Genomic DNA, 14,445 nt, shown 5'->3' on the forward strand with positions numbered 1-14,445 from the left:
GAAAGATATTTATTAAGAAATTAGCGATCTTCCTCGAGCGAACGATATCTAAATCGGTAATTAAATTCTCGAAAACAGTCCTGTTAGCTATCGACGAGATTCACCCTTTCCCCCGGTTCTCGACTGTCCATTGCCACGAGGCAAATCTAATTTTTCATCCGATAATGAACCCCTCCTCCCCTCCCTCTTCTATACGAGAACGAAGCGGCGACAAACTAGCATTTGTCTCGTTAATCATCCGGCTCCTTTCACCTCCTTCCTCCCTCTCCCCCCTCTCCTCCGTCTCCCGTTTACTTTAAGTTTCGTTTATAAAATGGCAGCCAGCCCCGAAACGGGGAAATCGCGGAGAAGACGGCGGCGGGTCGTCTCATTCACCGGGCGACGAGGTAATTTCTCCCGATGAATCCACGAAAAGGCATTTATCCGTTTCTCCGTGCCGCGAAAAGGGGCGGAAACGAATTTTCAATTACGAGGGCACAAAAGGCCGGGCAATTCTCCGGGTTTAAAACGTCTTGCCGGGTGCATAGCGGACACCAATGGGGAGGGTGAGGAGGATGGGTAAGGAGGAGGGACGGACGGTGATGCCATGAAAAGATTTTCAAATTAAATTTCGGGATTAGTACCCTGGTTTAATACGGACAAGTGACGGCTGAAGACGTCCCAGGGGTGTGCTACGTGCTACCTTCGCCCGCCGCCCCCCCCCCATGGGACAACATCGTATACACCGCGTAACAAACGCGACGACGTTTCCTTTCCCGTTCCCCGTTCCCATCGTCTCTAACACTTTGCGCCTTTCCATTTGCCCGATGTTAAACTTGTTCGTTCCACCAACGGCCTCCCTTCTCCCTCTCCCTCTCTCTCTCTCTCTGTTTTTCTCTTCCTCTCTCTCGGCTCGTTAATCGGCTCGTGCCTCGTGTCCAGTTGCTCGCGATCCAAAGGGAGAAAAGCTGTGCTGTCCGAGGCGGTGGAATCCAATTTCGGTTTCCGCGAAACCGTGCGGGATTAATCCGTGGAATGAAAAGCTGAGTCGACTCGTGTAACAAATAGCCGAGAATACGATTCGAGCTTCCTTCGAGCTTCCTTCCGCGAATTCCGGGAAAGAAAGGAGACAAAGAAATAAATGGACGCAACGCGTGTCCATCGCACTCGCGATTCTCGGGACGAGAGAGATTTGAGAGCTGTGAGGAGGGATTAGAATATCAATTATCGAAGGAAACACAGGCCGCCAGGTTTCTAAGAGGTTCTATTAGATGCAGTTTGATGCAAGGCAGGCAGCCAAGCAAGGCCACGGGTTTAAGGTCTTAACAGCTACTAAAGCAAAAGCTCCTTCTGTCTCGCTCTTAAGCACGGAAAACAAGCCGTGTTAGACGAAGGGGTGTATTGAGGGCCGCCATTGGCTATCCACGCTCCTTTATTGCCGGTTGCCTGGTAACCGGCCTGCCACCGACACACACCGATGGCAACCACCCTGCAACCACCCTGAAACCCGACAGCGCCGCGCACACCCTCGCTTAGGAACTCGCAACCACCACCACCACCACCGAGTAGTACCCGTCACCGTCTCTCGCCACCCTCTCCGCGATGCTCCACGAGCCAATGCACGCACACACGAACGTGTACACGTGTGCGCGTACGTATGCGTTCACGCGCACACACGCGCGCGCCCGCATTGGCGTTTTCTCAGCCTCTCCGTGTACGCGTGCACGCACACGCGTGTCCAGCGTCAACCGGCGTGAACGCGTGCGTGGATGTGCGATGGAATCTTGGTGTAATCGGCTCGTAGGGGTTGGTTTGTATCGGTGCGCGAAACAACCCTGCCCGGTCTCGAGGTGTACGTACGCGTGATGCGTACGAATATATTTAGCCAGGAAACTACCACTGTTTTCACGCGAGAGGGTGTTTCGAGAGCTGCCTCTCCGGCTGGATCTGTGTGCGCACAAAGTCTCTCTCTCTCTCTCTCTCTCTCTCTCTACTTCTTGCCGAGTAGACCGCAAAGTTTTCTCTGAAGTTGTTGGATTTCTTCCTTTTATCGCCGCTCCTGACAACGCTTCGGGGGAAGAAGAGGGAGGAGGAGGAGGAGGAGGAGGAGGAGGAGGAGGATACTTTCGCGGATGATTGTGTTCCGCCGCGCGTAATCGCAACGATCGGGGGACGAGGGAAGGGGGTTGGCTGGGTTCTTCGAAGCCCCGTTTGATGTTCACGCTTTCGTCGTTTGGATGCAACTTTAAAAATTGATGTACGCTTCGCGTTGGAAAATGGGGAAAGTTTGGGAGAGGCTTTCGAGTGGCGAATTTCGTTAGAGGATATTCGCCATCTTTGGATCAAGTTGTGAAATATTTCTTTACGACTGATAGATAGACGCGCACGGATGCGTCGTTCGAAAAAATCGATCAAATCCGACAACAACAGCCTAATCGACTTCTTCCTCGATTATTAAATCATGCTCGATATTAAATCCAATAAAGAGCGTTCACGGAGTGTCGGTCAATTCGAGGTACGAGGACGCGTAATCTTGCGAGTTCTCTCGTCGAGGAAGATTAAAAACAATTGGTTGTGAAGTGGGTGTATGCGCAAACACGGCGTCTCCCTAGCTTGGCTCCCGAGGGAGGTCGCGACATCCCACGATATTCGAGGGCACTACGAACGGATTAGATCCAGGACAAATTAGAGGAGAGAGAAGCATCGGTCGCCAGGAAGCCGGGAATATATCAGGGTAGAGGGCAAACGTGTCCCGCTGGTCCCGTAATAGCTAACTGGATTTGATTAATCGATTCGGTTACAGCCTCCTACTTAGCCATCCTGACGCTTCCTGCCGCGTCTAATATCGATCATTCTCACGCCAAGGATACGCCAAGGAATCCTTGTGACGAATACGAAAAATATTCGAAACCAGGCCTCCCTTTTTCTTTTCTTTTTTTTTTTTTTTNTTTTTTTTTTTTTTTTCTTCTTTCACTTTATTATGCGAAATAATCGAACCTCTTCGATTTAAATGGAAAATGTGTTCGAAAAAGATCTATGCCGACGAGACTTTCTTTCTAAAACACGTGTAAAAAATTATTAATCTTTCAAATTTTATCAAGATTTTATCTCCTTTCTGGTTCTTACAAATCGGTCGACTTGACTTTAACAATTGTAATTCACACAGGTGCTCCATTATTGTTATATCTATGGAAGAAGAAGGGAATAAGCGCGCAATAAGAAGCAATATCCACGACGTTTTCTATTAGTTAGGACGTTGCGTCGCAACACCATTTTCTTCGTGTTATTAAGATCCGTTGCAGTTACTTACGTCCTCCAACGTGCAAAGCGATTGGTTCGACGGCTTGCGGTAAATAAGCGTACTTAAAAAGCCGGGAGCAGGAAGCAACGCGGAGCCGGGGTGGTGTAAAGAGGCCTCTCTACGATCTTGTGAAACAATGCATCGCGCGAACTCCATACTCGGTGTCTTAAGCTGCGCGCAGTCGAGTCTCAAATATTTATTTTCCATTCGGCTCCGCCGTTTTCTTTTTTCTTTTTCTTTTTCTTTTTCTTTTTCTTTTTCTTTCTTTCACGTAAATCGGCTTTCGGCGTATTCCGTGGAAAAATTTTCCAATTTTCGACGGAAGGAACGGATCTCTCTTCCAATATTTTCTTTCCGCGAATTCGACGAATCGTCGTTTCATTTCAGTCAGTAGCTTCTGCTTTAATCAAAATAATTTTGACCTAAATTGATAATCACAGTACACATATAATCACAGTTCAAGTCACGTTTTTGAGACTAGATTGATAGAGTAAATAGAGCGAAATTTGTTTAACGGTTGGAAAAGGCGTCGCTCGGAAGGCGGTTACGTATAGAGAGGCGCGTGTATGCGCGGGGAAGAAATGTTGGATAAAATTAAGCCGGCACGCGAGAAATTTGCTTGAATCGACTGAATGCGCCCGACGCTTCCTCATTAAGTTCTTCGTCTTCGTGACGATCCAGCAGGAATACTTTCCTTCGCGTAGAGCGTAACATCGGTAAGTAACATCGACTATACCTTTTGGTTAAATAATTACGTACCAAGAATATTGCAAAACTCTTGCGAAACTTTCAAGAGAGGAGATAAATAACGGGTGATACGATTTTTTTCTTTCGGAAAAGATTAGATAATCTCTAATGAACAGAGAAATATTATTTGAAAAGGAACAACAACGTTGCAAATGTTGCACAATATATTTTATTTTGGGATAAAAAACGATACTCTTTTCATTCCTGACGTTTTTCTCTTTCTCTTTTTCTCTTTTTTTCTCTTTTTTTCTCTTTTTTTTTTNTTTTTTTTTTTTTTTTTTTTTTACCTCTTTCGAGCGAGTTTCGCCAATGATTATAAAGCTATTCCCTCGTTTGACTTTGGGGAAGCGTTTTGAAAAAGCGGTGAAATGCAGCGCGAGTGAAAGCAAGAGAGTAGCAACAGTGGCGCGGAAAGAAAAAGGAAGGATTAACAATGCATTTTAAAAGCAGCCTCCGCTATTTTCGCATGCCATGTGTTCTACGTCGCCCATCGTTTACGAAACTGTTCGACTCAAAATTCGTCGGAATTCCTCTCTTTCGCCTTTCTTTTCACAGACTTTCGTGGCATTTTCGGTGCTCACACGTTCGGAAAACTAGCTCCTTTTTTTTCTTTTTTATTCAACTACGGTGAAGGACTTTATTTCTCGCGTCAACCGCGTGACAATTTATCCAAAGCAATTCTCGGTGTCAACTTCAGCAGCGGATTTGCATTCTGGGAATGGATTGCACGACAATGAAATATCAGCGTATTCAGAAAATGATTTTATAAAGGATATTAAAGTCAATAATACTTTCTATCCATTTCTTTTCTCTCTCGCTTTTCCATTATAAATTCTCTCGTAAGCGTATCTCTAATTTATACAAATATCACCTTTTCTTTCGTATTCTTCATAAAATAAAAGTATCCAAATACTTTTAGTAATTAATTAAATCTACTATAGTAGGATAGTAAAGGGTTGCTAGCCGTAAGGGAGAAGTTGCGATAGAAATAATTTGGCGGAAAGAAGTAGGACGATGGGGGCGGAGTAATCGTATCCGTGCAGCCACGTGACGTCAGCAATGTGTTTCGTGGGTCCAATTAGTCGAAGAACACGTATAATTGGAATTAAGCTCTTAATTAATAGTTAATTAGCTGCCGGTAGTAGCGTCACCAGCGACTGGCAACGGTAGCAACAACTGTAGTAACGAGTTAGCCCCGGGGAGAGGGTTTCATTGTGGAAGCGGCGCGCGCCACGGAGCCGGTTTTCGCTCGTTAATTCGAAATTAATTTATAATTGATAATTATTTTCGGGCTATGGGTCCTATCCGCTTGCCATCTCGACCAACCTTTCTAATTTCCTGCCTCTCCTCGCCCGTACAAAATTGCCATTTACCCTGCAAAGCACGCACAAATTGTCGAGTCACGAGTGAGGTAGGGGGAAAAAAAAAATAAAAAAAAAAAGAGGGAAAAGAAGAAAAATACGAAGAAAAAGGGAAGAAATTTTTTCTTTCTTTCTTTTCCACGTGTGCACGCGCAAGCGCTATTTTTTCCCCTTTCTATAAATCTGGCAATCTCAGATTTCTCAGACGATTTCAAATCCATCCAGGATCTGGTCTGGTCAACAAAGATTTCTCGAATTATTCTTTTTCCTCCCCCTCGTCTCCTCTTCGTTTCTTTCCTTCTTCTTCTTTTTTTTTTTATTTTCGATTTGAATTCTTCCCTCTCCTCCGGCTGAAGGCGGTTCCATCGAACCATTCGCAATTCCGTTATCGGTAATAAATTTACCGGGTATTTTCCCGGAATATCGAGTGTCAAGTCCGCGCTGCGACAGTCGATATCGCGCGCGTGGAAATTACGTTCTACGAGCGAGTTTTTCCGATCGAAACGCGCGCACCACGTCCACGTCCGTTAATTGCGTTTCTTTCTTTTTTCCTTTCCTTTCTTTTCTTTTCTTTTCTTTTCTTTTCTTTTCTTTTCTTTTCTTTTCTTTTCTTTTTTTTTTTGTATCACCCGTGTACACCGAGTGGATAATGCTTTAAATGCGACGCCGCGAGTGGTGGACAAAGGAATAAATGGAAAAATAGAATCGCGTTTTGCGCTTCTTAGTTGCGTGCCGATGCTTCAAAGGGCGAAATTGGAACATGAGAAACGGTTACGCGAATTTGGGTTGCTCCGAATCCTTATTCCGCGCCTTTTCATCCACCCTTAATGCCGTGCCTGGCAATTTCAAATTTTCTTTTTTTTTTTTTTTTTTTTAATTATCGAGAAACGTGTTGCTTTTTTTTTTTAACGAGAAAGCTCGAGAGGTCGAAAAAGATAGATTCAGCGAAATTTTGATATTTTCATCGAGTTATCGTAGATCGTCATCAACTATTAACCAAGGGAAATAGAAGAGGGGTTGCGCGCACTCGTAGACCACTCATTTGATACAATTTGCGTGAATACGCGTGGTCTCGATTTATTGGAAAATCGGATATAATGGGTAATTTGATCCCCGATGTATGCGCGCCGCTTCAATCCGGGATCGAATGGATTATTGGTTCGCGTTAATGATGATTTTTTGAAGGAAGAGGATACAGCCGCAAATTATCCAAGCTTATTTCATCCAAACGTATTATGCGTTTGTTTAACGCACGACATCGTTAGTTTTGAAAAAAATTTTCACGTATTATCCGCTATATTTTCCCGGAGATTAAATAAATTTAACGATCTTGTTACAGGTGTCGGGCACAATATAGAATCCGGGAAAGACTTCACGGTCGACGGTCTCTCCGGTTTCAGCAAAAAGAAGAAGAAGAAGCGTCGTCATAGGTGAGTGTCTCACCCGAATCTTTTTTTTTTTTTTTTTTTTTTTTTCTTTTTTCTTTTTCGTTCAATTTTTTTTTCCTTTTTACTTTTTTTTTTTATTGTTATTTATTTATCGTTCGCGTTGCATCGAATTTTTTCGCCATTTCCGAAACGACGCCATTAATTCAGTCTGGCGCGCGCATTGTAAAAAAAAAAAAAAAAAAAAAAAAAAAAGTAAAAAAAGGAAAAAAAAGGAAAAAAAAGAAGGAAAAATTTTGATCGACGCGTAATGTGAAATCAGCGTGATAGAAATACGCGCGAATAATTAATAACCAGTGGCAAAATTTTCGACGCAACGTTGAGAGCTATTCTTATGCATTTTCGCTTGATTATACACGGGTCCCCGAATAGACAACTTGTTCCGCGTTTCAGTGATTTTCGTTCGTCGATAATGATAAATTTATTCCAAACGAATATATCATTTTAGACTTTTCATCGTGTAATCGACGAGTACCACCCCCGATAATGAGTTTTCAGCTATTTTCAAGTGACAGACAACCCGAATGCAATCACCGTTCCGCGATAATTGTATACCAGATGGACGAATTCATGGGCTTAAATTGATCGTTAAAAGATATATTTATTCGGTAGAGATCGATTCCATTCAAACGTTCGATATTACATCACGGCCATGTAAGATTATTCCCACGGTATTATCAATCCGTGGGAAAGATTAAAAAATTGACGAGTCGAGGGAGAGACCTTTCGAAATTGTTTTTCGAACGGAAGGAATTTATTATAACCCCATAAATTGAAACGTGCGCAAATTAAAATTTTTCACGACTCGAATGTTTCATTGTAAAATTTATGAAATATGTTTTTAAATAAATTCGCCCCGCACAAAAGATAGATTTATCCATACGTTGATTGATTCCCTCGAAATTCGTTTCGGGTGAAAATGTATAGAATTTAATCTCGTTTCGACCATTGCGAATCCACGTGAAATTGTTTACTCCCCTCCCCCCCCCTCCACGATTATTCGATAACGATCAACTTTTTGTCCCTAGCAATTTTACTTGCGTGAAATATTTCTCATTTCGTCGCCTCCCCCTTCCTTCTCCCGCACACCACGCGAGCTTTTTCCTTCGAGTGTAGGCTAGCTTTAAGGGAAAAGCTGTAATGGCATATAACTAGGTTCATACGGTTGTTGCTCCAGGACGATCTTCACGTCACAGCAGCTGGAGGAGCTGGAGGCAGCCTTCAAAGAAGCCCATTATCCCGACGTGTACGCTCGCGAGATGCTCAGCCTTCGAACCGATCTGCCCGAAGACAGGATACAGGTGAGCGAAAATCAAAAGACCTATGAAATCCGACCTTCTGACCTACCAATCGGACGGCTTCGATACCATTTCCTTCTGATATTCGCGACTCAGCCGTATCGAGTTTCCATCGCGCGATCGAGATTCCGTCAAACGCGATGCAATTGATCAAAAGCTACGACTTATTTCTCCAACCTCTCTGATATTTCGCCACTCGAAAATTTACGTATTGTTAATAATTTGGCGAAACATTTTCGAACTGACCATCGAGATATACTTTGATGATTTATTCAAGTTCCAATTATTTGTGTTCTTCTATCGTTAAATATTATTTTTCTTTTTTTGTTTTCTCGTTTGAAAAACATTTATGATAAAATATCTATCGAGATGTGAAAAAAAGTGTCCTTGTTCGTTAAACTTGGACCATAAAAATTCAAGGATTATAGTTAAATTAATTAATGGAAATGACGATTAGATTGTTGGTGTGATTAAACCGAGTCATTTTCACTCGCACGAATTACTACGTGTAAATTAAAAATGATTGTTTTCGATGGGGGACACGATGTATCTTGTGCGCGTTGTTCGCATAATTTATCTATTAAATTAACATATAATATAATTCTACTTCATTTACCGTTGAAGTGAAAAATTTGCAAAGACGGGAAACTACATCGAACGGCCAGTTTCATTTTTCGTCACGTTCAAGCTTTCGTTTCTTGAATAATTTTCGAATGTTTGCGGAAAATTTCGCCTATAATTCGCTATTAAAACCACAATCTGCTTTAACGATAATTTTGTTCATTAACGGGAATTAACAACGTAACGTACTCTTGGAAAATTTAACGTGCTGCCCGTGACGATTATACGGTATAATCAGTGGAAATATAAAGGTCCAATACGTTTTCATGCAATTACAACGGGTGTCGTTTTATCGTTGAAAATTCGGGCTCGGCGCGACAACAACGCGCGACGATTTTACAAACAAATTTAAAGCGCGTTCGTTCGTCAAAGAGAATCATTATCAATTAGCGAGTATTCGGTGTTAGTTACATTTCTACAAATTACCGTCCCAGGCAATTAATTCCATAAATTCATACGTTATTGATGTATAATAATAATAATAATAATAATGTAACAAAGATGCCCCGGTCCCTTTATATATCCTCTCCGATAAGCTGAAACTGAAAAATTGGACGGCAAAGCAACGTCGTTTAACCTCGTCGGAGGAATGAAATTTATTACGCTCCGTTCGATTATTATTTATCGCAAGACGCGTTTACAACACGTTTAGAAAACATCTGTCGAAAAATCTTTCTTTCTTCTCGAGATATTCTTCGAATTAAACGAAAAACCGATATTCCTCCCAGGGATCGAAAATCAATTTTATCATATTGAAATTACGTATTGAAACGAATGAATCCTTGAGAAAAGAGGTAGGCAAAAGTAACGGTTAAATAGAACAATTCGAAACAATTACGGCAATCCAACGGGCGACTTTTACCCGATCACAAATGCCAACTCATTCGATGATATCACGCGGAATTATCGACAGTATGCATAAAGCGGCGAAAGAACAGTCAGAAATGAAAGTGGTAAGGGGTGCGGCGGTGGCTGGTTGTCGCGGGTGGAGAATGGCAAGTCGAAAAGGCGCGACTATAAAAGGGAGAATTTTCCCGGGCTGACGGTTAGTTACCGTGGACTCGTCGAGTACCAGACTGAGATAGTTTCCGCATGGCGGACCCGGGACAAACTTCCCCTTTCTCTCTCTCTCTCTCTCTCTCTCTCTCTCTCTCCGTTCCTCCTCTTCGTCATTTACCCTTCCACACTTGGGTCTATCATCTTTCCATCATCTTTCGACATATTTGCGCGTATATCTTTACAAAAAATTCACATTACTGTCGGGGAAAATTCTCGGGACAGGGAAGAAAAAGTGAATTCGGATTCTCTTCGGAATATAACCCTTCGAGCCGAGTTGCAAGTACAGTGGTGGCACGTGGATATGCGCGCGCGTGTTAAGGTTCACGCGTGCATAAATGAGCAATACACTCGCATGCGTGGTATTGAACTACGCGATACTAAGGCGTAATTAATATATTCGTGGAACATCTTTCCACGAAGAATCAATTCTGAGATGATTATTCTCCGCTTCGCTTCGTTCAACGCAAATTTAAATTGTTTATAATTTAATAAACAATTTAGTACTTTTTTATATTACATTATCGCTTTTTATTACATTTCGATCTCTACGATTATATATTGATATATCTTGTACATTTTGATATAACTCGAGAGACAATTGGATGGTAGTGGTCCGCGCAACAAAGGTTTGCAAAGGAATCGCAAAGAGGAGATAAGGGACCAGAGGTGGAAAAGAAACGACGACGGGAAGGTGAGAGCGAGGAAGATGCATCGATTAGGTGAACGGAGAAGGAGCGCGAGATTGCGAGAGAGATAGAGAAAGATTGCGAGAAAGGGGAAAAGAAGAGTAAAAAGAGACTCGAGGGAAAGGGGTAGGCAGGTAGGTAGGTAGGTACCGTAGTCGAGTCGCGATTCACGGGGTTGTTGAAGCTTCGTGGCTGAAGCGTACAGCCGCGTATACGGAAGAGAGAGAGAGAGGTTGAGGGGGAGGGAGGGTGGGCAAGAGAGAGAGAGAGAGAGAGAGAGGAAGAGAGTAACGGCGCCGTGAAACGACAAAGCGGCCATTGCAGGATGGGTGCGGTCCCGCGGGCCAATCAGAGAGACGAGTCGCGGACCGGTCGGCCAATCAGGCCGCGCCTTCCACCCGTCTTTTGTTTCTAAATTTGCGCGCGCGGCGGGGACACAATATAACGAGCGCGCGGGACGAAAAGAGGGGTTGGTAATCGTTAACGGTGATATTTTTGTGTGGGAGTGCCGGCTTTCTTCGTCTTTTCTCTACCTCTTCTTTCACCTCTCTACCTTTTTCACCCCCCTCGTCACCAGCCTCGTCCCACGCTCGCCGCGATCCCTCCATCTCTCCCTCATCTCTCTCTCTCTCTCTCTCTCTCTCTCTCTCTCTCTCTCTCTCTCTCTCTCTGTCCAATTCGTTGCCGCGTGAATTTCCTTCCGCTTCTCGATCTAGCGCGCGCGTCTCCATCGAGTTTCTTCGTCCCTTGCTCTGTTCCTGCCTGTTCCGCAACCACTCCGACCCTCTATTTCTTTCCTAATTTCTTTGTAGCTCCTCTCTCCGGGCCCTTTGTCCCGCGCGTTTTTTTGTTTCTCCCGCGCTCGTGTGCGCGCACGCCGACACGCGTGTCGCAAAACGACACGAGGAAGAGCGCCGCGCCGGCCAGTTTTCATATCGATTAGGGGTGGGGGAGGAAGGAGAGGAGAGGAAAGGGAGGGAGGAGGCATTTTGTGGCGCTTGATGCGCCCCACGACCGTTTTCAGTACTCGAATACTGAATCGGCCACCGCCGAAATTTTTCATCGAAATCTTATTCCACCCCCGTGTACAATGAAGATAAATAATTCTCGAAGAAGAAATTTTTTCGAAGAAAAAAAGAAGGAAAGAAAGAAAGGAAGGAAGAACGAAAGAAAGAACGAAAGAAAGAAAAAAGTTTTTTTCTCGACTTCCATTCTCGCGGAATGAATTCTGGCATAAAAACTCGATAGGTTAGCCGCTCGTTCGAACCGTAACGAACCGTTAACCGTCGAAAGAAAGAGAAGGCCGGAAGGGACTGCTTCCGCCATTCGAATGAAATTATCGTGTCCAGTGAGCGATTTGACAATGAGCAGTCTGTCAAGTTTCACGAGTTGAAGTGTTACTTGATTAAATGGGGGTTCGGTTAGGCCGTCATACCTCGGACAAATTAATTAGTTATGCTCGTTGAATTGAATACGAAAGGCAAAGCAAACATCGGAACATCGCCAGTTTCATCTATAGAAACGATTTCGTCTCGTTCGAAATTCTGATATCATCAGATCTGGAGGTCCATTCCATTCCAAGGAAAATACAGAAATGCGTTCTCTTTGACGAGACGCTGCTTGATTTTTGGTATTGAGAAGCTTTCTCATTTCGATGCTGGACAAAGGGATACAGGGAAGAAGAAGAAGAAGAAGAAAAAAAAAAGGGAGGAGGGGAAAGCGTGTTCTTTGAAGAATGGAAAACGCTAGGAGCATTTCTCTCGTCTTCTTCGTCGCGAGCGAAATGAGAAACTTGCAAGACTTTTTCCATGGTATTCATTCCGGAGACAATGGTTGGTTCTCCAAAATACACGAGGACGACTTTAATATTCGCCCCCGAATCTCTTTCAATGCTGTTCTCTCCGATAATGTTCTTCGTATTGGGAAGGATCGCAATAATTGTCAATTCTATTCCCCCTTCGATTCATCGTGCTATTTCGTCGAAACCTTTTCCAGGGTTGGCAACCCTGGAAGAAAGAAAAACCGGAACGCTCCCGCGGTGAAGTTAATCGAAATGTCTTCGACAGACCTCCGTCCCGAATGTCGCGTAATTGTGCACGCGTGAATCGCATGCGACGATACAATTGTACGAGTTCCTGCCACCTATTCTACGTATATATATTCCAACGTTTCCTCTCTCTGTGCTCAGACTCCAAATATACTTTCCTTTTCGAATATTAAAAAAAAGAAAAATTCTCGACAGTTCGCAGAAATTAATCTGTCGCGACAAACGATGGAAAAATAAGTTTAAGTCTTCGACGGAAATATTAAAATTATATCGTAGAAAATTTGTTCTCGCAAGATCTAAACAATTAAGTATAATTATTTCGATTAATTTTAATCATCGAAACTATTATCGTGAACAACACTGAAAACAAGTCGACGTGAAGTTTCCAAGTTATTTCATTTTTTTAAAATTTTGTTTCCGACCGCCGGGGACACGGATTACTTATATCGATGTAATCCTCGAAATACTCGACGGAACTCTTATCGACCGTTGGATGAAAGAAACGAGAAGGCTCGAGGGAGTTGGTTTCCAAATTCACCCCCATACAGCAGGAAAGACCGATCGACTTGACTACTCGTTATCGCGATCGCTCTCGTGCTCTCGCAATGAGGCCGAGTCTGATTGGCGCGCAGAATCGCGCACAAACGGACGTAATTTCGGTGGCCGGAGGGTTACGGCTTCTTATGGGGGTGCGAAAATTACAGGCTGCCTCGCCACACGTCCTTTCACCATCATCGATATACATACATACATACGTACATATATTCGGAAGAGGGTTCCACCTTGCCAAGTGTTTTGGACAAAATGACACCACGAATCACCGTTCAATTACCGTTTAATTCCCGTACCGCGTCGGCGCTTAATAAAATCCTGGCCCGCATTCAGAACGGGACTACACCAACGTAAACCCTTATTTTAGTCGCTAATCTCGTTTAGAGCACACCGTACGACTTTGATTCGCCACGTTACAATGTTTGCCGGAATTATACTCACCGCGATGACAAGACGGGTTCGCGATTCTTTCTTCCGTTCGATAGAGGCTCGAACGGGCGTCTCTAACGGGCCACCTCGAGTGGCGAAGAATACGCAATGGACGACTGGTGGTCGAAGGAAAAGGAGTCGTGTCTCTCTCTCGTGCGGACAGACGATTTCCCGGTTGAAGTTATCCGGGTAATGAGGCTCGAGACTCCCACGGGCTCGTTCGAAAAAACAACACGCGTGTATCCTCCAGCCGTAAGCGGCCCATTAGCGAAGAATTTTGACGTTGCCACTCGCACAATCGGCGCGAGGAGGAGCCGGCTGTTGCCGAGGGAGGGAAAGAAAGGGAAAAAATGAAGGAGGAAGGAAAAAAAGATTGACTTGAAGTAGCGACGAACGACTCGCGAGATCGCCAAGTCATCCACGGACGCACTCTGTGGAGGGTTCTCGGCTCGCTTCCACGCACGTTTCTTTGACAAAGGTGGGCCTGAAGGAAGCCCCGCTCCTGACAACAGGGGCCCATTGTCAGTCCCGTGGTCTGACCAACGTCCAGAGGCGCCATTGAGGATTCGTTAGAACGGGACGTGCCAGGTAGGGACGCGAGAGACCGCGAGTCTTCGATCGTTTCGACTTTCGATCGTGCACGATCATTCTCGGCTCGGTACGATATTTCACGGTACACGATGATTACAGCTTGGACTCCGCCGCTTCGCGTAATGCCATCTTCGGTAATTGAAACGTGACTCAAAATAAATAAAATTTCATCTACGATGATATATATATTTTTTTTTATTTTTTTTTTTTTTCTAAGAAAATTATGATTTTTATCTTCGCTATGTTTACTACGTTCGATTGTTCGCAATGAGAAAATAAAATGTTCCTCCTCGAGTTCCTTTCGAGTGCGGGAGAAGGGGGGATAAGTA

General features: G+C 44.0%; 1 protein-coding gene across 1 annotated transcript in view; it reads left to right on the forward strand.

Annotated features, from left to right (window-relative positions):
• LOC122713358 (visual system homeobox 2-like) overlaps positions 1–14,445 on the forward strand; it is a 49,437-nt gene that overhangs the window by 23,801 nt on the left and 11,191 nt on the right. The window contains exons 3-4 of the mRNA XM_043933722.1: positions 6,728–6,818; positions 8,011–8,134. Of these exons, the coding sequence (XP_043789657.1) occupies positions 6,728–6,818; positions 8,011–8,134 (215 nt within the window). The remainder of the gene's footprint in view (positions 1–6,727; positions 6,819–8,010; positions 8,135–14,445) is intronic.

Source organism: Apis laboriosa, unplaced genomic scaffold (genome assembly GCF_014066325.1).
Source record: "Apis laboriosa isolate Shangri-la unplaced genomic scaffold, ASM1406632v1 scaffold23_cov150, whole genome shotgun sequence".
NCBI classification, from domain to species: Eukaryota; Metazoa; Arthropoda; class Insecta; order Hymenoptera; family Apidae; genus Apis; species Apis laboriosa.